The sequence below is a fragment of the Ammodytes marinus genome, assembly GCF_949987685.1.
Source record: "Ammodytes marinus genome assembly, chromosome: 12".
NCBI classification, from domain to species: Eukaryota; Metazoa; Chordata; class Actinopteri; order Uranoscopiformes; family Ammodytidae; genus Ammodytes; species Ammodytes marinus.
Genome location: NC_137216.1, coordinates 12,069,444 through 12,094,104, shown reverse-complemented (window position 1 = coordinate 12,094,104; position 24,661 = coordinate 12,069,444). Strand labels below are relative to the sequence as shown.

The 24,661-nt window shown below is 39.6% G+C and overlaps 1 protein-coding gene across 1 annotated transcript in view; it reads right to left on the bottom strand.

Annotated features, from left to right (window-relative positions):
* thsd7ba (thrombospondin, type I, domain containing 7Ba) overlaps positions 1–24,661 on the bottom strand; it is a gene marked incomplete at its 5' end in the record, with an annotated part of 124,480 nt that overhangs the window by 34,766 nt on the left and 65,053 nt on the right. The window contains 4 exons of the mRNA XM_080037506.1: positions 9,961–10,145; positions 19,126–19,233; positions 19,965–20,097; positions 21,501–21,616. Coding sequence (XP_079893632.1) covers positions 9,961–10,145; positions 19,126–19,233; positions 19,965–20,097; positions 21,501–21,616 — 542 coding nt within the window. The remainder of the gene's footprint in view (positions 1–9,960; positions 10,146–19,125; positions 19,234–19,964; positions 20,098–21,500; positions 21,617–24,661) is intronic.

Genomic DNA, 24,661 nt, shown 5'->3' with positions numbered 1-24,661 from the left:
GAAGAGCAAAGATGTGATACAAAATAAATTAAACTTAAATTGTGTCAGTCAACTTTCTCTGGTGTGTCTCTTTGCTTTCCATAACTTTTCCATAACCTGCTTTTGACCTCCTTCTTTGTCATGTCCCCTTGTCTCTCTGCCTTGAACATTAAATTATATCTGTTCATTTCTCTGTCCGTCCTCAACTCTTTGTTCTTTCTCAGCCTTTGTATTCACTGCCTCGCCCTTTCTCTGTGACTCCTCACTTGTCTCTTCTGACAAAGTGAATATCATATACGCCTTCTTTATGTCATCTTTGTCTTTGAGATTGCATCATTTTGGATGTGAATTATATACAAATGTGTCTCAAACAGCACATACATGTAAGCAACCTATTGAAATACCCTGATCACATGAGATATTCAGTCAACTTGTTATATAACATATTATATTATATTTTGTGGCTTTATTGTGTACAACTCTGTGACCTCAATGGTGGGGCACGGACGTGGACATCATTTAACAGCCAATCAGTGAACAATATTCTGCGACGAGTGAAAGAAGCCCCCTTAATGACAACAGGGAATGATCAGCACCACTTGCGGTTATATTTGAATTTAATTTTCTCGTCATTTTGAAGTCGCTTAAGGGAAAAGGTGCACAGTTTAAGTCTGTGTTACATTAGGCTAGACATATAGGTAATTGTTTTGTCTACATAAAATAGAAAAATAAACATTCTGTGTAAGTCCAATGCACAATAGACACAAGATTATGGTTTAATTCAACCATAACACAACTTCTGCATTTCCAGACCTTTGCATGTAATTTCTATTAAATTGCTTCAGAGTTAGGCAAAGCACATACAGAACAGACTCTCTTTGTTACCATGAAGACCAGAGAGAAAAATAAACTTGCTGTTCTTTCCCTTAAAACAATCTCCTGCCTACTGTTCTCCTGGTGCATATTTATTCCCTCTCTTCCCTTTTCATCTATAATGCTTATTATTGATGATAAACAGTGCACACACATCTTTTTTTTTATTCACGGGGATGACACTTGTGGAGAAATAGCAGACAATGGATAGCTGCACAGATGTCCACACACGTTTATATCATCAGTCAGTGACGTGCAGCCGAGATATATTCATGGCTATAATACTATTTTTTTAATGTACCCGCTTCTTTAGTCTGCCTTGTCTCTTTTTATAGCACTTAATAATATCATAGATTTTCCCTGCGATGCTGTCGGCAACCTCTTTTAACTGTACAACAAAACATGGGTTTGTTTTAAGTGCTTCCGCTTACACATCTAAAACGCAACATGTCTTGTGGGTTGCCATGTTTTCCGGAGTCTATTTAATTCAATGACCTTCATTTCAACTCGTGAAACACTGAAGTTGCGCTGATTTACAGCGACCATGAGCAACCTTTGAGCATTTCAGGCAGAAACATTGTTTAGAAACATTATGTCATCAAAATCTATCAACGCATTTGAAAAAAATGGACACAGAAATGCACTGTGGACTGACCGCAATTGTTTTAGCCATTCATTTTGTCCTTTATAATCTAACACATCCATTTCAAGGCTTAAGACCTCCATAAAGACATCCATTATGATTTTTCTGAGCTAACCATCCAATACAGCTCACTTTCAGGCTTAAATAATTAGTCTTGGTCATCATTCTCTCTGATGAGTATATAATAGATGAGCACGAGTAGGGAAGTACCACTGTAGCTGAAAGACATGTGTTCCTCTCAGTCATTGTCACTTTTAATATCTGGAGAAGTAACAGAGACAACCTGTCAGGCTGTCAAACTGCTCGGAATCTTTCTCGTGATTGATGGTGTGCTTAGCATCATTGCAAAGCTTCATATGAGAGACCCATGTTGTTCTGTTCTCAACAGCTGTAAATATCCTGCTGTCATCTAGATATTACTTTTGCTCTGACATATTGTTTGTTTAACAAATAAAAGAGTCAACACAGTCCACACCTCTTCAATGCCAACCAATTCAATTAACGAGAGCACTGGCCCCCGAATTTTGCATTTTCTTTATATCATGTTATGGCGGAAGACAATCCAAGCAAATGCAACTGGCTGGACTGGCGGGTGCAGTAGACAACCTTTTGGACACATCTTCACAGTTTTGCAATACCAAATGGCCACAACTGTTACAAACTGTATTAGGCTACTGACTGGGTGGAAATGTCTTTCTTCTTTAGTATCATTGCCATGCACAAACACACAAACAATGTCCCTTAAATCCCCGGCCGATGTCATTCAGTGAGGTTCCTACACCCTCAGCTGTAGTTTGTGTTTAGTGTTAACAATTGAATGTTAGCTTGCTAGTTACTTGGCAAACTGTCTACCTGCTACCTTTGTGAGCAAACTAGCATTTAGCTTAAGGCACTGCTGTGTCTATGGCTGTACACTCATTCATCTTGTTAATGCATTACTGTAGATAAAGCAACAGCGGATCCATAAACTGGTTAATGTTCATTAAAATGTAATAAAATACCATTATAAGCCAGATAAGCGTTGATACACCATTGTTAACGCCTCAACGTGTAAATAAGCAGGCCATTGTGTACAGTTTTCCATAATTTACTTAATGACATTAAGGGAACGTGCAAATGCAATCGGACCACAAGCTGAAAGCACAAAACATGTCTCCTGGGGTGGAACACTGTGTTTATTCCTTTTTTACTTTTGTGATAACACTATTGAAACTGAAATGTAGTGTAACAGTAATACAGGTACAGAGGGGTCATGTAGTAGGACCCAACCCACGAATGCCTATTCAAAGTATTCTAACATTAGCTAACACTATCCAACATATACAAGTGGTCATATTTTATTCAATTCAATTAATTTTCATTACAAATAGGATATATCCTTTTGATTATATCCTGACCACCTGTTATTGTATTGTTGTTATGCTAAAACCAGTGCATAGTGGTTCAGTTAAAATGAATCCTGGTCCCAACAGAACACAGTCGACACTTTATGAAACATGTTCAAGTGAGGCCCCAAAAAGGAATAGGCGGATTACTATGTAAGTGCCATGATTAAAGTAGACATCTTGTTTCCATACTAAAATAAGCTAACATAATTCCTTTGCATGAGCCAGATGGAGAGAGAGACGAACATATCCAACACACACACACACACACACACACACACACACACACACACACATACACACGCTCAAACATGCTCACACATGCACACACATATATTATTGAAAGTTTCACTGCAGTGTTTTTAATCCTGCTATACTGGTGGATCCCTATTTGTTTCATGGACCCTAGGTATCCTGCCTGTAGAGCAGCCCATCTGTTTCTAAAGTGGGTCTGATTGCAAACATTCCTCGCAGAGTGTGAACTCACTGCAATTCACCAACAATCTGTTCAATCTACGCCCGCCGATGGTGGTTGATTGAGGAGCAACAGCGTAGCATCACTTCACGTCCACAGCTACATTACATACGAGTCAGCACCACATAGGACAACAGGCAGAACAAAATGTCTACACAGAAGTCTGAATCATCCAACTGAGTGTAACATTACACACTGTAATTCAACCTAGTTTTCAAAACAACCTCTCCATATTAGCTGAGCTCTGTAAGCAGCCATAACAACTGTGCTGTAGTCTGCTTTGTGTCACTATACCAGCAGTGGGCTGAAAAGCATCTGAGAATGAGTGAAGAGTGTGGAATGTCAAGGCCAAGGATTCATATGCGTGTAGAAAATAGATTATTGATCTCTGCTTCTGTGAAATGTCACCATACATCTTTATATTTTTCTTTATTGGATTGGAGTGCAAACACCCTGGTCTGTCATTGGTCAATTTTCAAAATGATAAAATAAAAAGTGTCTGTTCTAGAAACATCGTTGACGAAGAACCATGTTTAATTTTTCACCTGTCTCTCTATTCTAGTATAGTCCACCTCTCCTGTATTATAATCCCTGATAGTAAAATCCATGGACTGTGAGATAGGGGTTCACTAAATCCCGTAGAAATCCTCTCCCTACTCTCAGGCCTAGTGTTATAGACTGTTTCTCCACCTTGCCTTTGTTTGAGCAGATTCTTCTGGACTATATTTCAACCAATCAATTACTCGGTCAATCTTTGTATATACTGCACAAAATGAAATGAAATTTAAATACACACAATTCATTTATTAAATTGCATAAAATGATGAAACCACACGAGGCAATTTAAAGGGCCATAAACAAACACAAGTAAAGTTCAGAACACATTAGAGCAAACATAAAACTGACCCATAAAATCTAATACATTCAAGTTTCCTATTGCAAATTGACCATTAGAGCAGCAGTGTTTCTATGAAAGGCCAGGCGGAGGTGATACCCTTGAGGTACTTAAAAGCTTACTCTGACAAAGAAGAGAGTCTGAGCAATGTGTAAATGGCTCAGGAACAAAGCTGGATAGTGTAGCTAAACCATTTATCTGCCGTTAAGCTCTTGGAGATACACACACAAACTCCGCTCTCCGATCTGTGACAAAAATAATTCACAAAACCCAATGCTTCGACGGCTGTACAACAGTCAACATGCTGCTTGAAAAAAGGAATTAAACTAAACCGCATTCCTGAAAAGCCATGGAAACAACATCACTTTAGCTTTGATTTTTTATGAATTTTGTTTTGTTACCATCGTCCTCTATTCCTGACAGGATAAACATTTAGATTACAGTATCATCCATATAAAAATGTATCATTTTAACAGAATTAGCCTTATCATTACCCTGCAAATGTTATGACTGAAATGTATATGATCATACTAGGAGAATGCCATCCTCAATGCGTTGTTGTGCCTGCCCCTCAAGTTTATGTGTTCCCAGTGCTCCCCCTGTCTGCCTCTCCCTGTGTGTGTGTGTGTGTGTGTGTGTGTGTGTGTGTGTGTGTGTGTGTGTGTGTGTGTGTGTGTGTGTGTGTGTGTGTGTGTGTGTGTGTCTCTGTGTCTGTGTGTGTGTGTGTGTGTGTGTGTGTGTGTGTGTGTGTGTGTGTGTGTGTGTGTGTGTGTGTGTGTGTGTGTGTGTGTGTGTGTGTGTGTGTGTGTGTCTGTGTCTGTGTGTGTGTCTGTGTCTGTGTCTGTGTGTCTATACTATCTGGTTGTTTTACAGTTTTTTTCGATTGCTAAACCACAGTGGGCACAACTGGAGCGACATGTGCAAAACTCTAACAACAGTATGCAGAGCAGCGGTTCATTCGGGCCAAACTCTAGCTCGTTTTTCATTGCTTAAACACAATTTTCAAAACTCTACACACCTATCTTATGGCTTAACCACAGCCTGCACAACACTGTGGATTTTTTTGAAACACTAACACACTACTGCCACAACTGTAAACCACACATTCAAAACAGAATGAATGCCTAGTGCATTTCAAACACTGCAGATTGCAATTTCAACTGAAACACTACTGTAAGATGTATTGTTTTAGACTTGTTAGTGAACATATACAGTATAAAGGGAAAGCTCAAAAATATATATTTTTTTGGAAATGGACCAATGAAGACAGGTTGTTGGAGGGAGAAGAGTGGCAGTAAGAGTGTGGATGTGTGGAGGAAGACCTAGAAGACATAGAGCTGTAATGTCTGATGAAATACAGTAAGGGCTACACTGATAGACCCTGTTGTGAATCATGGTCTCTCATTGAGAGAGGCAGGGTTGAGAGTGCAACCCAATCTGCAAAAATCTAAAGTTGCATCTGTAATACGAATTTTCCAGCAAACAAACAGCTTAGAGTTGCATCCTTACAGTAAATGACAACATTACAGGATAGATTTCTGTATTACAATTATAGAATATTTACACAGATAAATACTACATTTGGAAATGTTTTTAATAAAATATACAAAATGTGTATCTATTTAAGCAAACTTCTGATTTTAATTTATTTTTGTTTTCCTAAAAAAACTGGTATGTTATAAAATAAACAATTTCATGTGAAAGAATTTCACCCTTTCATCAAAGAAAATATTATGTAATTTGTGTGAAATAACTCAAATGATTCAAACTGTAAAGATTAAAAGTTTGTAATTTATGTATTGGGGTTTGATGCTAGTGTTTGTACTCTGAGCATATTCTGAGTGACAGTGTTTGTTATCTCAATGAGGACAATTCATAGTGTTTGCTGCACTGAACTGTTCAGCTCCAGTGAGAGTTTTGCACATTGAGCTACAGTTGTGCCCACTGTGGGTTAGCAATCGAAAAAAAAAAAACTGTAACAGCAGTAGTAGATACAGCTCAGACTAAATTAGTTTATGCCTCCAGGGATTTTTTGCATCTCTATGTTTCTCGCCCTTACCGGCTTCTCAAGTGCTCCAGGATCATCACCTATGAGTCTCTGTTCCTGCTTTCATCCCTGTTTACCTGCAGACCCTCATCTAGCCATCCAGCCACTGCAACCTGCCATGCTCCCTGCTCCCCATGATCACCCCAATATCCCCTGCTGTCTCCAGATTGCATTCCCTGTCTTAGAGAAAACTAGCCTGGAAATCCAGACCCACATCTAGACTTTTCTGACATAGTTAATGAGCTTCAATGGATCGCGCCCAGCCCAACTGGCTGAGCAAATTGAATTTGCCAGCGGCAGGTCCTTATTTCCAGGCTAAGAGAAAACCTGTTTTCTTGCGAAACAGTATACTGCCCATGTCTTGTGAGTCCTACTCTCATGATCTCAACATGCTGTTTTTCAGCATAAACAAAGTATGTTATTTTGAGTATATCAACACCAGTGACCACAATAAGATGCAAAGCGTATTATGATTAAGGTCCATACTCCAATTCCTGTCCCATCCAAGGAAGATAAACACACTTCATGTCACTATCGTTGTCTTGCATTGTTTTGTCAGCCAAAATTTAAACTGCTTCTTTTAAGGAGCCTTCTTACATGTTTACACACTCTACAGCCAGAACCAAGCAGGGAAAACTCCAGTGGTAATATTTAGTGGTATGAAGGAGTGTGCATGCCTCAATAGTGGGATTAAGATTGTAATACTCGAGCTGTCTTAATGCAATTATTGCTTACTCTGACTATGACTTTATTCTGATTAAGGTGAGCAGAAACTGCTGCTAACATGCTTAGTCGGAATATGATCGTAACCGGTTTGATATCGGAGTATTGCTGTGCATCTAAACTTGGTCAATTAAAGATGATACATGATGTTCATAAATGTAATTTGCAGCACCCTTAAAGATGCAAATCATCTGCCAAGGATATTAGTCTAAAGAGGCAGCAATTGTCACTGAAGTCTGCACATCCAACATCCACTTGACTTACTGTAAGGGAGCTACACGTTTTGATTTAAGTGGTTAAGAGGTCTATCCCAGCATGCATTCAGCAGCAAACTGGAAATCAACATGCACCTCTGACCACTCTCTTACAGGCCTAATACAAATCCATTTTCTTCACTGCGCAGGGTCGGAGAAGGGGCTCAAGATGCTGTGTCTTTTAAGAGAAAGATTGGCAAACAGCTCTTTTTTAGTGCCTGGGCTATAGTCCCTCTCTGACATAAAGTGTTTGTGTGGGTGTGCAAGAAAATGGTAATGACTAAAGAAAACATAATAGAATGCTGGCTGGCTGCTGGGGTTGTTTAGGGGCTTAACTCAAGTTGGCATCAACGGCTAGCTCAGCAAAGGCCTCCGACGAGCGGCCAGCCTAAATAAGGCATTCCTGCTCAAGTTGTGTTGTTTTGTTTTTAGTTCTAAACGGGAAGCACATATGGAGTTATCAGACTTTAAAGTACTCTGCAGAAGACCAGTCACAGTCCAACAGTGGGTCAAAGTTGCCTCCTAAATGCTGCTAATAATACACAATGGTCTCTGAGTTTATTTAAGAGCCCTGTCCATTAGCAGATAGCCACAAAGAAAGAAGGAGGGTGAGTCTACTTCTCAGTATTCTGGCACACAATGAGAAATAGGCGGTAGGCAGACATAATGGTGTGTGTATTCTGAATATGGACAGGTCACAGTCTTTTAGTACTGTCTCTATATATCTGACATAGACAGACACACATATAGTGAAGCCTATGAGTAATTTGGACCCAGTTTTAATCTGTGTGTTTTTGTACTGTCGGAGGGAATCGGAACACTATAGCAGGAATCCCATATGGGATAAAAAATGCAGTAAGACAGCAGAGGCTCTGTGGATCTAGACTATTCTTGTTTCAAAATGACACAGCTAAATACTGAGTTATGGATGAAGCATCACACACAAATAGTATGCTCTCATTCATGCCAATGGGGTCAGTTTACAGTCTCTAGAGCAAGTGGCTCATATAGTATTTTCAGCGCCAGGAAACAAACGGAGTGTATCCAAAGTTCTCACGAAGCCAAGCAATCACACAGGCTTCTGAATGAGACAGTTAAAGTCAGAGAACATAAAATCTGTAAAGTATAAATCCAATTAAGTGTGTGTGTGTGTGTGTGTGTGTGTGTGTGAGTGTGTGTGTGTGTGTGTGTGTGTGTGTGTGTGTGTGTGTGTGTGTATGTGTGTGTGTGTGTGTGTGTGTGTGTGTGTGTGTGTGTGTGTGTGTGTGTGTGTGTGTGTGTGTGCTTGCGTGTGTACATGTGTGTGTGTGTGTGTGTATATGAGGTGTGTGTTTGTTTGGGCAGTTTGTGGTGTCAGAAGCTGACAAAGAAAAATGTCACACAGTAAGAGTCAGTGAGGCGTGGCCGCCGCTCATTTTATGTATTTTTCCCCCCACACACACTCAATTTGCCTTCTTTGTAAACACAGCGTTGTTATGGCTAATAAGGGGCATGTTGGGAGGGAGGAGACTGTTAATTATGACAACACAAAAATGACATATACAAAACTCTCGGAACGCCCATCATAATATGCATCGTGCAAACTATAGAATTATATTGCTTGCGCTGTGTGTCTTGTTTGGCACGAACATCTTGCCAATTTCGACTTTATTTCCATGTATTAATAATAGGGCTGTTGTGTTCAATTCTTCAACATCCACAGCGCTTGTCAGTATTTTCTGTGTGAAGGCTGTTGTAGCAGCCTTTTATCCACTGACATATGCTGACTTCGGTTGATGTTGTTTTGTTTTTTTCCGCTTCTCTCCACTTTGAGAAAAATCCAAAAAGACATGCGCTACAACTGAACCACATTTTGTTTAACAGCCTCTTGGACCTTTACAATGACTTTCAGTTTCAACACGCAGAATACACTGTAACACGGCTCAAGGAGGCTTTTCAACACACCTCTATTACCTAAGCAGAAGCCCAGGTAAGCTGCCCATCTCCTTCACCACATACTAGAGCATTAAACCCGCAGAGTGTTCCATTAATTTATCAGACACAGACATTTAAGTTGGCATAAAAAAGTATAGTTTAAATACTGATCTCTCGGGACCATTATGATCCTCTAAACAAGAGAAAAAAACCAAAGCCACCACTGGTGAGCTGAGGCTGATTCCATGTGTTGCGTTCTAAGAGCATTATAGAAAGAGACAGGGTATGTTTACTACAACCCCTGCGGCACCAGATCAAATATTCATGCAGACAAATAGTTTCCAGCCTGGTCTGCAACCGCAGCGTGTAATTCAGATTTTTTGCCATCTGCACTGAAATAAGGGATTACAAGAGGTGAGCGGCCTCATTTAGACTCCATATAACACTGGAGGGACAGTAGAAAGTTACAGAAAATGAACCGGAAGCGAGGAGGGAGGTTGGACTGAATGTACGTCAAAGCTTATGTAGGCTTTTCAGCAAGTGAAGAATACGCTACAATGACAACAACCCTGAAGATCAGGGAATGTAGTTCAGTTCCGTTTGGAAGAAGTGTACCAAGTGCTTTCTCAACGTTTGCTTTAAAAAAATATTCTAGTAAAGAATCGGAAGTGATACATAGCAACTGATGTGTAGCATTAAAAAGCTTTTTACAGAGGCCAAAAGAGCTAGAAAATCCGATCGTTCTATCTCTGAATAAAAGTAGAGTCTTTACCTGTGAGGGAGCGCTTGCGACTGCGGGAGGTGCCACATCCAGTGCATTCGGAGAATTTGGACCATGCCGTCAGAGTGCAGTCATCCTTGCAATCCACTCTGCACTCTCTGATTTGGGGGGGCAAGGGCCCAGCCCATAGCAGGCACTCTGTCATATTGGCCGGCTCACCGCTCTCACCAACACAACTGATGCCTGCAGACACAGGGGAAGGCAAGAATGTCACTCCGATTATACAAGCAATGCACACATAACAGATTAAATACCAATACGTCATCGTTGTGTCCGTTTGAAATCCCCCTGCAGATATTTCCTATGGTCATTTGTGTTAGAATAAGCCTGATTTAAGCATGATGTCACATTCATATTCCCAGTGTGAATGAACAGGGACAGCCATGGAACCGATCACTTTATTTATGTTTGGTTGAATGGTCTTGGGAAAACGGTAGCAACAGATTTGTCACTGTATAAGTCGTAGCTATCAAGAAAATCCCAGTGCGGCTTTCATGTGAAGATCCTGTGAAATGCTAATTCAACCTTCATAGCATCACACCCCTCAGACATCAATAGATAACTTTGATTTATTGAATAAAAACAAGGCATTCATAATACGAGATCAACGTGAAAGCTAAATACTTTTGACAGAATGATGTATACAGTCTACATCTCATCCGAAAAGTTGGTATCTGATCAAAGAGGAAGGAAGAATATATAACAAAACAGTAGTGACACTGTGATATGTGCCTGTGTGTGCTCAGAATAATCACTTGGAACCGAACACTCAATTAAGCAGACTCTTAGTCCAATGCGGCTGCTTTTGATCACATTGGAAGATACCCCATAACAATGCAATGAACATCAGAAACCAATGTTAAATAACCATTGACAATGGACATTTTGATCTTTTGTTTTCCCAACTTGCAAAAATAGTAACAATAATCATGGAGCAAAGAGAGGAGTAAATAATTTGAGAATACATTTAAGAGATTACATTTTTTAATTTATGTGAAAATAACTTCAATATTCTCTGAGACTATAGTCATGAATGATGTATGTTGTATGTATGTATTTTCAAGGTCCAGATGCTCATTGTAACATGTTTATACAGTACATGCACTCTACTGAATCAGACTTTAATAAAGCAGAGAGGAGATGGTGGTCTGTGCCTGCGGCTGTTGCCTTAATTTAAATGCCATAAAGTGTCTAACAAGCCGAGCCTACGCTGACGCACATGTGAACTGCGAACTGTCCTTAAAAACAGGTTTATGCCACACTTATGATAATGTGATTATTAGCTAAAATCATAAGTATTTCCTTAATTTTATGAGGTCATTCACTGCCAGCATATTACACAGCAAGCAATGGGTTTCTCTGAGAGACACCGTTTTTCCTCGGAATAATATGAACCTAATAACCTGTCATATCGTAAAACAAAGACATTATACTAGTCAAATGAACCCTTGTTAGTATGCAAATATAAGCATGGAGCTCAAACTAATTAAAACCTACTGTGGAGAGGGAAGCTGTGGTGTAATAATGGGATGAATATAATAGGAGTTAATATTATGATGGGATATGGTTATGATATTACATGTGGTTCTCACAGAAACAGACACATGGCATATCACATTTATCACATTTCATGTATCATAAGTCAAGAGCCAAAAAGAAAAGAAAAAAACTAGCAACACAGACTTTCCTTTTTGCAGGACGCGAAAACTGTCAATAATGATGTCAATTGAATACTTCAGATGAATACATTTTAATTAAAATAATCAGCAGAACCACAGGGTGTGGAAATAATGGTTTCTCTCATTTCTAACACTGATGTTTAAGTCTGCATTTTACTTGGCGTGGACGCCTGTGGGAATGATTATTCAGTCTGTGAGAGGAAAGTGTCTCAGCCCCGGCGAAGAGGAAAGCAACACAAATGAGGAACCTCAGAGAAGTGATAAATCTACTCGGAGTTAATTGACTAAATGTAATAAAGAGGAAAACAAAGAAATGAGTAGGTGTGTGGACACTCTGCCCCGACAGAGTCTGCTGAAGGGCTGAAGGAGGAAGGGAGGCATATAAGAGCACACACACACACACACACGCACACACACACACACACACACACACACACACACACACACACACACACACACACACACACACACACACACACACACACACACACACACACACACACACACACACACACACACACACACACACACACACACAGTTCCCTCGTGGACACTGTGGGGTTTAAGTGAAGCAGCAATGTTACCAGCGATGGAGACTTCTCCTCCCCCTGACGCCTTTGAGGATTTACTGATATACAAACATGCCTTTAATCCATTCCATTGATTTCAATTTGACTTTTAAATTTTGCCCTCTGACAAAAACAGTTGGGTTTTCTACATGTCTGCTGAGAATGTGTGGGGTGGTCATTTACATACAAGGCTTCCACTAGGGCAAAGCAAGAGAGATGATAGCTATTATTACCGCGCATTTATGTAACATTCACAATCACCGCGATGGGATAACAGATGCAGTGCACATGTTAAGGTTAAAGAACGGTGCGATTATACTGAGCATTCAAAGGTGAATCTTATTTGTTTTTTTTAACAAAGCTGTTTGATAAAAAAAAAAAACTAACAAACATTAACAGCTGCTAAAGTATTTGTTAAATTAGTACTACAGTGGGAATAATTAAACATTTCATGATCTTCTCTTTTGCACTACACTAGACAAGTGACAACCCCATTCTGTCATCCAGTATCTTTTATTAGCAGAGCCCAGCACTCCCGAGTTTCTGACATTCTGAATTTGAACTGTGAGCAATCCATTTTTTCCACATACTTATTTTAGTAGCCAGATGCCCAAGCCAATTTCTGTGGCCTTTTCCCATCATCTCCTCTCACAAATGTTAACATTTAATTATTATTTTATATCACCGTGTATCAGGGACAGGGATCGTCTTTAATTATAGCTACTTACAAAGGTGAACGTTTGAAGAGGCGTGTCACACATCAGGTTTGAAAAAAAATATCACCTGTGGTAATGTTGTAGACTTCGAAGCAAAAGGAAATACTGTGAAAAATCACGTTTAATCAAGTTGTTTTATGTCATTACTTTGAAATACTCGCCCACATATAACCCCTCTCATCAAATATAATTCCTTTGTGTTGATTTAGTCATGCTACTTTTATGTTTTATTCTGTGCTATGCATTAAAGAGTAATGTGGATTGGATTCATCGTGGCAATTAAGTTGCATTTATCCTGCAGCTAAATCACCAGCATGACTCATTTTATATTGTATCATTTCTCAAAACAGTTTCCAGCGCTATACTCTGGCAGAGGGGGACATAACATATCCAGCTTGTTATGAGCCGCAATTGGCTGAATTGAATTTGAATTGAGAGACGGTGTGTTGTAGTAAGTGTGAAATCCATTTGCTCACGGCAGGCTACAACTGCAAACAGTTACATTCATCGTCTTTACTGTTGTCATATTCATTAATGTCTCCTTGTATGTGACCCCAGATGTGTCAGGTCGATGTATGACCAACAACCCCTCACCTCAAGTCTTTACACTCGGTCAGACATTAGCATTCCTTCAAAATGCAGCCTTGTGTCTGACATGGAGCCAGGCACACAGTGAAATGGCTTGGAGGAAGCATTTACTGAAGCCAGGGGCACATTGGCTCTGTAAACTGCAAACCAAATCACATTCCTGATCTCTGAAAGTTGGCTCTGATTCCAAACCTACAGTATACTCTACGTGCCCGAGTCAATGTTTCCGACTGGTACAGACTGAGCTGAAAAATCCCCGCTTTTTAAATGTTTCATCATCGCTATAGCCATCTAGCAGTTTCCCCAGGCTGTACAGCAATCCAACTAAAACGTCCAATTTAACTTTTTCTTTAATCCTCCCAGGAAAAAGCCAACCTGCCAATCAAAAAGTATCCTTACCACAATTAAATAAAATAAAGTTTCTATGGTGGTTGTGTGCATCTGAGTTATTGTTAGTATAGCCAGAATGATGATACACAAACATGACTGTGGGTGCACTTGTAGTTAAGGATGAAGCAATGTTGTTAAATACAATATACAAAACGAAAAGTTTAAGGTTTGATGCTTTTACATCCAACCCTGTATGTAGCTGCAAAAAAAAGTATGTTTTTCAGGGATATGTGTGGATGCCAAATATATACAAACACATTCAATGGAAACATGCCCATGGGGAACAGATGCAGATGTGCACAACACTTTACAAATACAGGCAAACGAGAGCAGAAGAAGTTTGGGAGGTTATTCCCTGTGTAATGATTCCATGAATGTCTGCAGAAAATACACGTGCAGATGGCCCATAAGTATATCATTTATTCAGATATTTAATACATATATTAAATATAACGTGTGAGTGTTACAGATGATGATGCTGCAACTTGCTTGTTCATATTTAGCGTCTAAATAAAGAGAAATATTTAAAGGTCTCACAGTGAATGCCCAGTGTGTAGAAACACCATGTTGAATATAACTAATATTGATGTAAGGAGAACTCTTAATTTCCAACAGTAACGAACGAAAAGCTAAATAGACAGGGCATATACAAAGATGAGTCATGCATAGTGTGTGAATTGACTTGAAGGTGCTGTATGTTAAAAACATTACGTGGAAACTGCATTTACAACAGTAATTACTTGAATGCAATGACATGAAATGTATGTGCCTGATATGGCCCTATTCTCAATTATTGTGTCCCAATATATCGTTGTCAAATATTCAACATTTATATGTTTCTTTCGTTGAATTGGTTCAGCCATCCACTTAGCAAAAGTAAACCCTGGATAATTTTTTTTTCTCTTAAAGTCTATATTTAAATTCTGTTTTTCTACCGACAGAAAATTCCAAACCCCTTTCCCTTTTTTTTTAAACCTAAATGTCACAGGTATTTAACTCACTCAGTTTCTAATCATATTCAAGTAGGGTAGCTCTAAAGGTCAATGAGGCTTGCTCATAACCTGGGAACCATACAGACACCCTTCCCATCCTTAGCAAAACGTCATCGATATTCACTGGAGAAAATGGCGGTCATAATTACGCTCCCCAAGTGCAAGTGATGAGGACACAGAGATGCTATAGAAATACCTTCAACGAGCCACTGAAAACTTCACTTGAATCACATCAGTCAATGAAATAGAAAAAAAGCCAGTTTGTGGGATTCATTGGGGGACATTTGCTCTCCACTAAACGACTCTGAAATGATCCAATTAACACTCGAGGTTTTTTAACGATTTGGGGGCCAGTGGCATCCGTATTCACAACTCCACTCAGAGGAGCACACTCCTTCACAAAGGGCAGTGCACAGGACTCTGCACAACACAACACAACACAACACATTCACACACTCACAGAGCATAGTCAATTAGAGGTGGTAATCACAGAGACTGGACACAATTCAATACTAATATATATAATATGCTGCCAACAACAGTAATGATTATATTATGATGTAGGATATATACACCGCTGACAACCATCACCCAAACATGAAAATAAATTGTTTCACCAAAGAAGGAAAAGCATTTAGCAATTCAATATAGCTATTTACCTCAGAAACACCAAGTTATACACTCAACAAAAATATAAACGCAACACTTCGCTCCCATTTTTCATGAGATGGACTTAAAGATCTAAAATTCATTCCAGATACACAATATTACCATTTCTCTCAAACATTAATGTGTGATAGTGAGCACTTCTGCTTTGCTGAGATAATCCATCCCAGCTCACAGGTGTGCCACATCAAGATGCTGATCTGACATCATGATTAGTGCACAGGTGTGCCTTAGACTGTCCACAATAAAAGGCCACCCTGAAATGTGCAGTTTTGTCTCACAGCAAAATGCCACAGATGCCACAAGCATTGAGGGAGCGTGCAATTGGCATGCTGACAGCAGGAATGTCAACCAGATCTGTTGCTCGTGCATTGAATGTTCATTTCTCCACCATAAGCCGTCTCCAAAGGCGTTTCAGAGAATATGGCAGTACATCCAACCGGCCTCACAACCGCAGACCACGTGTAACCACACCAGCCCAGGACCTCCACATCCAGCAGGTTCACCTCTCATCTGAGACCAGCCACTGAGACAGCTGCTGAAACAATTGGTTTGCATAACCAAACAATTTCTGCACAAACTGTCAGAAACCGTCTCAGGGAAGCTCAACTGCATGCTCGTCGTCCTAATCGGGGTCTTGACCTGACTCCAGCTCGTCGCCGTAACAGACTTGAGTGGGCAAATGCTCACATTCGATGGCGTCTGGCACGTTGGAGAGGTGTTCTCTTCACGGATGAATCTTGGTTTACGTTGTTCAGGGCAGATGGCAGACAGCGTGTGTGGCGTCGTGTGGGTGAGCGCTTTGCTGATGTCAATGTTGTGGATCGAGTGGCCCATGGTGGTGGTGGGGTTATGGTATGTGCAGGCATCTGTTATGGACGAAGAACACAGGTGCATTTTATTGATGGCATTTTGAATGCACAGAGATACCGTGATGAGATCCTGAGGCCCATTGTTGTGCCATACATCCATGAACATCACCTCACGTTTCAGCAAGATAATGCACGGCCCCATGTTGCAAGGATCTGTACACAATTCTTGGAAGCTGAAAATGTCCCAGTTCTTGCATGGCCAGCATACTCACCGGACATGTCACCCATTGAGCATGTTTGGGATGTGCTTGACCGGTGTATACGACAGCGTGCACCACTTCCCACTAATATCCAGCAACTTCGCACAGCCATTGAAGAGGAGTGGACCAACATTCCACAGGCCACAATTGACAATCTGATAAACTCTATGCGAAGAAGATGTGTTGCACTGCATGAGGCAAATGGTGGTCACACCAGATACTGACTGGTTCTGAGTCCCAAGACCCCCAATAAAGCAAAAAAATGCACATTTCAGAGTGGCCTTTTATTGTGGACAGTCTAAGGCACACCTGTGCACTAATCATGATGTCAGATCAGCATCTTGATGTGGCACACCTGTGAGGTGGGATGGATTATCTCAGCAAAGCAGAAGTGCTCACTATCACACATTTAGACAGATTTGTGAACAATGTTTGAGAGAAATGGTAATATTGTGTATCTGGAATGAATTTTAGATCTTTAAGTCCATCTCATGAAAAATTGGAGCAAAAACAAAAGTGTTGCGTTTATATTTCTGTTGAGTGTAGTTACCTCAGAAACACCAAGTTATATATAAAAAACAATATATCTAACATCATCACTTTCTCCTGATTCATCACTTAGAAGTATAAATCAAAACCAAACTGCACTGTCTGTACCATTCTAACAATAACTATATGAATATGCTATCGTACATCCACATACAATTATAGTTTGTTGGAGTTAATCGAATTCATGCTCACAGTTTTAACAGCCGAATAAAAAGCAGAATTAACATCAATTTAGAAAAATAGAAAGTCTATAGCCCTAGAAAAGATATATAAAGGTATACATGTCAATAACAAACATATACACCCATAGATTCATACTCACACACAAACTTATTTCCAAAAAGAGACAAAATTATGAATAGCACATTCACAGACAACAGCAGACTCCAAAGACTTCAGGTAACCGTTCCATTCAGTGCGGTATTGAATAGACACATTGTATTTATACTGTTATCCCAAAGAACTTACCACAATCAGTGTGAAAATGTTGCAAACATAACTGAAGAGTAAATGCACAAATATAAGTAGCAATTTACAAATGAAAGTTTCTATCCATTTAGGGGAACTGGTGCAGACAATGTTTATTTGTCTGTGAATTAGGAATAACACCTGCTTTTGCCCTCACTCTTAATGTGTTAAAGCCACTACGAGTAACATGGCACGTTGGCGTCCCCTTTGGACAAAAGCGGTAGTATTTTTACGACGCCCGCTGTCGCAAAGCTGTTTTCTAGCTCGTGCCAGGCGTGCGAGTGTGAACTGAGAAGGGCGCAATATAGTGCATGTCCGTGTGTTGAAAGTGTGAGGACTCTTTTCGGCTCTGTGAGAGTGGTTTTGACACTGCATCAACTAATGCCAGTCAGTGCTACACACACCTGATTGCAATGAGTTGATGCAGCAGCGTCACCTAACTACTCTCTCTCACGGAGCTGAAAGATTACGTGTCCTCACAGAAAGCGAATGAACGAGAGACGGCAGTTAGTATGGATCACGATGAGGTAATGTGTTTGTGTTGTTGATGTAAATAATGACTATTTCAGATAATGGTTATCTGATGATGGTGAAGCAAAGCAAACTTTGTGTTAGTACCAACCGCTCATTCATTTAGGAGTAAACACTGCAGTCTAGTTTTGCTCTCGTGAAATTGTATACACGTTGTTTGGCAACGCCCTCGTCCCGCCCGTAGCCTATATCACTCTCCCTTTTAGCTTTTCTTCATTGCATTCTCTTTTTTTTCTTTGATGGTTCAGCCCCGTTATCAGTCATTATGATGACAAATAACTGTCTCAAACAAGGCTCCCGCTCCCCTTCCCTCACCTGGAGGGATAGGCTTCTCAAATCACGTTGCTGCTCCACACTGAAATCTGCGACCAATAGAGCCTGCACGAGCGAACCGAAAATCGGACTGGGTGTGCGACCAGACCAAAAGCAGTAATAAAAACTATATAAAACCGTCTTTCTTTGCACTGATGGTCTCGTTTGCTGTTAAAGGTAATTTATGATTATGAGAGGAAACATGAGGCTGTTTAAAAGATATTTAAATGTTACTCGTAGCCGCTTTAAGTTGTTTGTTCTGTGATGTTAATATTCATAGTTGATTATATAGGCTATGTCAGAACACCCTAAATGTCAAACTTAATCACACCAGAATGTCATGCCATGAAGAACATGCTACTCATTTTGATCAACAAATGTCACTAGAAGGGCACAGTTGTGTAAGCTGAAGAGGTTTTCTATAATGGTATTTTTTTTTAATTGATAGATGGAATGGTTAATCCCTCTATTTACTCTGTGGATGAATCACCAGTGTCTTTGATGTTTCCATCCCTTGGCTTGTTGGAGGAGCGGTTTTGAAACGGCTAAAAGGTTTCTTTAAGTAAGTATAGTAAGCTGTCAAGTGAGGAGAATATATAAAAGGTCAAGGAAGGAAGAAAACACTTGCCTCTCGTTTCCAATCCATTTCCACAGGTTTCTTCTGCTCCAGATAGTCCACGGCGAACTGAATCTGGAACCAGAGTACAGCTGTGCCACTTGTGTGTCCTCCAGCTACATGGAGACATAAAACAAAGACAGATGTTGGGATGGGCAGTGTGTTATTGCAGTTTCATTGACACAACAGGTCAAATTGTTCATTGGGGATCTGGACCACGTGCAGCATAGGCCTATATATAAGAAGGAACTATTACAATTGTTCGTCATTGCTAATACAATGAAAATCAAAAATCACATGTTATTTATTTTGTCTAAGCCAACTTGCTAACACGCTAGCACTGACCATCTCAATTGTTTGACTATGGCTTTTAGGAAAAGCTTTAAAGTAGATTTGTGTTGAGTAAGTTTTTAATTTATTTCACTAAAGTTAGAAAATATAACCAATCGAATTATACCTATCAACCAGTAACTATTGCAGCTTTCAGTTAATAACTTTCGGATTGGGTCTTGCTCACTGCATGACTAAAAAAAGTGTTGGCCAAAATGTTATCAATTAGTCTCATTGAGCACACAAATACAGCCATGTTTAACAAAAGTAACATTACACTGTCAGCAACATGAGACTCTGTCAAATGCCATGGTATCTTGTGAAGATGCCATTATAAAAGCACATGAATGCATGTCAAGCATTTCAAAACATCAATGTGGCCTGGGGACTCTGGCTATTTAGAAACAGGTGGCGATACCACTTTCTTCTCTCCCTGTGCCTTTATACAGAAGATGGATGAGGATAGCCTATCCTTGGATAAGAAAAGGAAAACGGTTGGTTATAAATAGTGTTTTACCTATACAATGGACATACAGGAAGTGATTCACACTCTCTCTCTTCATAGAGTGTGTCGGGACACTCTTGACCTCCATTAGCAGACCTCTGAGTGATGGTCCTGTGTCGTGACTGTGTGGTGGTAGTCGTATTGTCTGTTGAACATGAAACACAATCTTCACACAAAGGCTGCGTTTGGTGGCAGATTAGTTGCACAGTTGAATTTATGTGAATGTTTCCCAGGAGGTGAGACAGAAAGTGGAATGATACCGAGACGGATGGTTGGCTCATATTGTCTAGGGCACCCAAGAAACGGAGACACACAATTTCGCAAGTGCAAATCGAATATCTGGACGAGATGGCTAAAAACAAGTTGTCTCCGAGCTGATCTGATCCTGATTAGCTTGCCCTTGTGGCTGTTGTGTCCTCCTCCGCTTCGCTGCAGTCTGTTTTTTTTTTCGGACACACCAAACTGTAATAGCTTCATTTGGCTCGCGCTCCAAGGCTCATTACACAACACTAATTACAAAACATTCAAAATGGTGCAATTAAGAAAGAGGTTGCATCATCAGCAGACCCAGTGGACTGCAGCATATTTACAGAGACCAGATGCCTGTGCGATTCTTTTGAAAACAATTACATTCTTTTTGATGTCCAAGAACCTTACAGTACACATATTGAGATCCATTAACTTTCCATTTTCCTCTTGATGTGTCAGCTTAATGTAATGGACAGTTAACAATGCCATTTATACTTATTGTAATCATTGAATATGCAAGGGACATGATGGGAGGGCACATTTGTAAGGTAACAGTCTAGATCTTTACACACGTATGGTGGCTTTGTTATTATACAACATACCCTTTGTGTCTAAAGCTTTATTTATACTATACCTTAATACTGTAACTAAATACACAAATGAAATAGTCAGAGCTGCAACTGACTAGTGTCTGACAATTTACAGATACATGATTTGATCTATCAAAAATAGAGAATCTCCCAAAGTCCACATATCACCTTTGTTGATTTATTTGTTTATTTTATTTTTTTGTCTGACCAGCAGTTCAAAATCTAGAGATATTCATTTTACTATAATAGCAATGAACAGGTAAATATTAATATTTGAGGCGCTAGACAGTAACTAACAGTTATTTTATTATCAGTTACACAACTAGTTTACTTCTAGGTTTTCTTTGCCCATTGACTACTTAATAATTTCTGTTTTGATATTGAAAGGTATAAAGGTATGTAGGTAAAGGGCAAGACCCCAAAAGTTGCTTAAGTATAGTCAAATGCAGCTGTAAATTATTTGCTTCTATGACATATGATAACAATGATATAACAATAAAAATTGTATTATATCATAACAAAAAAACAATATATTTTTTAAATGTGTTATGTGTGCTATTGATATTTCAATATTTTTTTTATTCAACCTACCACTATACATTACTCATTTCGGTCAATTTTGATTAAATTACGATAGATTTTCGAAAAGTTTTGGAGTTGTTAGAGGCATTACTAACCTGAGTTGGTAGAAATGTAGGAGGAAAAGTACCTTGCACACAGGTTGATGGGCAGGCTGTCCATTCACTGAAGGGTGTCACGCTGCAGTCTTTCTTGCAGGGAAGCAAACAGGGTCGGACGGTTTCTGGACGGGCAGAATCTGAACACCTAAACATACAGACAAACACATGGTCTTAAATTCTCTTCATCGCCCCAGGGGATGATAAATATCCTGAGTCTCACTGGTAACAGGACAGTACAATGAAACACCTGCCCTGGCCTTGACATCCCACATCTCTCCACAGAAAACATGATTGATTGCATGTCCTCCTGTCTGTATGCCCAGGCGAAAGGTGCACAAATATAAAAGTTTACAGTTTTATCACACATTCAGCTGCTTCCCGTGGTACAACTATTGCTCTGTGAAAAGAAAAATCCCCACACTAGTAAAGTGCAGAGTGCCTGTGTTGTATGACTCATGAAACATTTTTATATGTTTAAAACCCAACTATCTTTAAGCTGTACTGGTAAAACTGTTTTTTATCTTGAATGGATCAAATACACTATAGGTAATGTGAAGGAGGTAGCTGGTAGTGAGAAATTATCACCCAGCTCTTCAATCCTTTGCATCTCTATGGAGCAGTCTGTTTTAGATTTCAATCCCTCGACTACATTCTCATCAATCTCCTCAGCTAAAATGATCTGGAAAACCCACTATACACTGCCAGCCAATCACACAGGCAAAGGTAGCTGGCTCTTACAAAGAAGTCGAGCATGTTAAAACACTGATGAGCCATATATTTTCACAGGTATTGGTGAAGACCAGAACAGAGCTAAATGAAACCATACTCAATGACGAGTATTTCTCAATGCAGTCAAAATGGTCACATTTTCCTTATTATTTTATTGTATCCAGGTTAACCGATGGAGATGCATCACTTTGTTCAAAAGAGGTCCGACAAACAAGCAATACAAAACACAATGCAACACAAGGTAACACTGCAATGCAAAAATAAATAACTCGACAATGGACTCAATAACAGAAATGATCAAACTATAGTGTTGAAGTCATATAGAAATACTGAACAAGCATATACAATTTGTTTTACGATAAAAGATTAAACCAATCATTGAATAATCCACATGAAGACAGAAACTGTATATGCACAGGTAAAAAAAAACACCTGACCCTAAAAGATTTTTCCCTCATTTCATCAGAGATGTCAGACCCTGAAGAAGAGCTGATCAGAGCATAGTGAACAATTAGAATGAACACATTACGGTTAATTTAAAATTTGTTTGAACTTCATTTTTGGAAAAAGTGACAGCCCTAAGTATACAGTATAGGTATACAGTATATGTATAGGAATGGTAGATAAAACAAGGAGTGGAGAACTACTAACACATGTTTTTCTAGGACGTGTGTGGCTACAACTGAACAGAAACAAATGAAGGATCAGTTAAAACTACCAGGTGACTGCATTTATCTCCCCTTATACATATACAGAGCAGCCACAGCAGCCTTTGTTTGCAACCAGAGGAGACAGTGTTCAAGGAGGAAAAATCAATCAAAGTCCACAGCATGGCTACTAATTAAACCAGAGAAAAGTGAGGATATGCAAACTGTTTACCAATGAATCATTCCACGGCAAGGGCACCATTATCATGTGTTAAAGAGCACTCACTCTTACAAATTTCTACATCTTAAAATTGAAAATAATCAAAGTTTTCCTCTTTGTTTAGGCTACTACTTATCTTGTGTGATATATGTGTAATGGACCCTTCGGCTGAGTTACCTTTTGTGTGTTGTGCAACCTTGAAGTGGTTTGGATTAATGCGGTTATATGAAATCAAATAAGTGTACGCTCTGATGTCTTCATCAACAAGCAGCCAACCTCCCCCTCTCAAAACACAAACATACGCACGAACACATAAGCATCACAATTTTTGTCAATTACTCCATTTGCCCGACAACCAGATTCAGGTCTCAGCCAGCATGGTGCCACATAGCAACTGCATAAAGCCAGCACTCACAGGAATTAGATCAAAGCATGCCAAAGTGTGAGGAGGCAAGATACATAAAACCCATCCTTCCCCAGCTTTATTCCTCCTCTCTTCTCTAACTCTTAGCAGCGGTGCATGCCAGAGGGCATGGCAACGTAACAGAGCAGCTGGGGGAATAGTGATGCGCCCACGATGAGGGAAACAGACTCGCGGTCAAAGCCGTCGTGTTAAACCGCGACATGGTTTGGAGCATTAAAATGTATCAGTCATTTAAAGTGTCATACATGTTGATGTTATCACGTACAATTATCAGTGCAGTACGTATTATTCATTCATTCAATTTCAATGAATTCACATTCATTTGGTACCCATATATAAAAAGTAATTGTAACAGTTTACCACTGCTTTAGAACTGAAATGAATATTCAAGCTCCGATTTTATGACAAAAGGTTGTAGGAATTAAAACAGAAATCAATGTAATGTTTTCCTGCGGGTTCCATACGGATGCCAAAAAAACACCTAATTACCTTTTATTGAGCCTCTGCTCATGGCGGAGATTATTGCTAAGCATGAAATACTTGGATGTTTACTGACTGAAGTCACCTTTCTCAACATCAACATCAAACATATCTAGGGAGCATCTAATCCTCATGTGAATGATTTAGAAATATTATTGACATTACTGTATTTCAAACATAGTTTTGTCCCTTATAAAACAAATGAAATAGGCAGAGTCTTTAACACTGTTGTCAAATCCTGTTCTTTCCTTTTCTCAATCTGGGAAACATGCTTCCACAGTGTGTCTGTCTCATAAACTTAAAATATTAGACCTGAGAAATTATGCCATATGTATGCTCCTCTATATGGACACAGCCAAGCCCTGGTCATCCCGCACACACTGCACATGTTGAAATGACAGCATGAAGGCCCAGTGTCTGGTCATTGACGGCCAAAATCAACTTTGATGAAAAAGCAACATGCAGGGCTACGTGTGAGGTGCTGTTCCATTAAATGAACATACTGCCGCTGTGTATTCATAACAAAAAAAAAGTGATTGAATTCACTTCTGTACAGGTGAGATCTGTCGGTGGAGCAGAAATGACAGCTTTCATTAAAGCCTCCGTGGAGTGAGATATGACATTCATGAGAAGGACAAAAGAAGCCTCTCAGTAATCCACTTTATGGCCCTGTCAATAATATATCCAGCT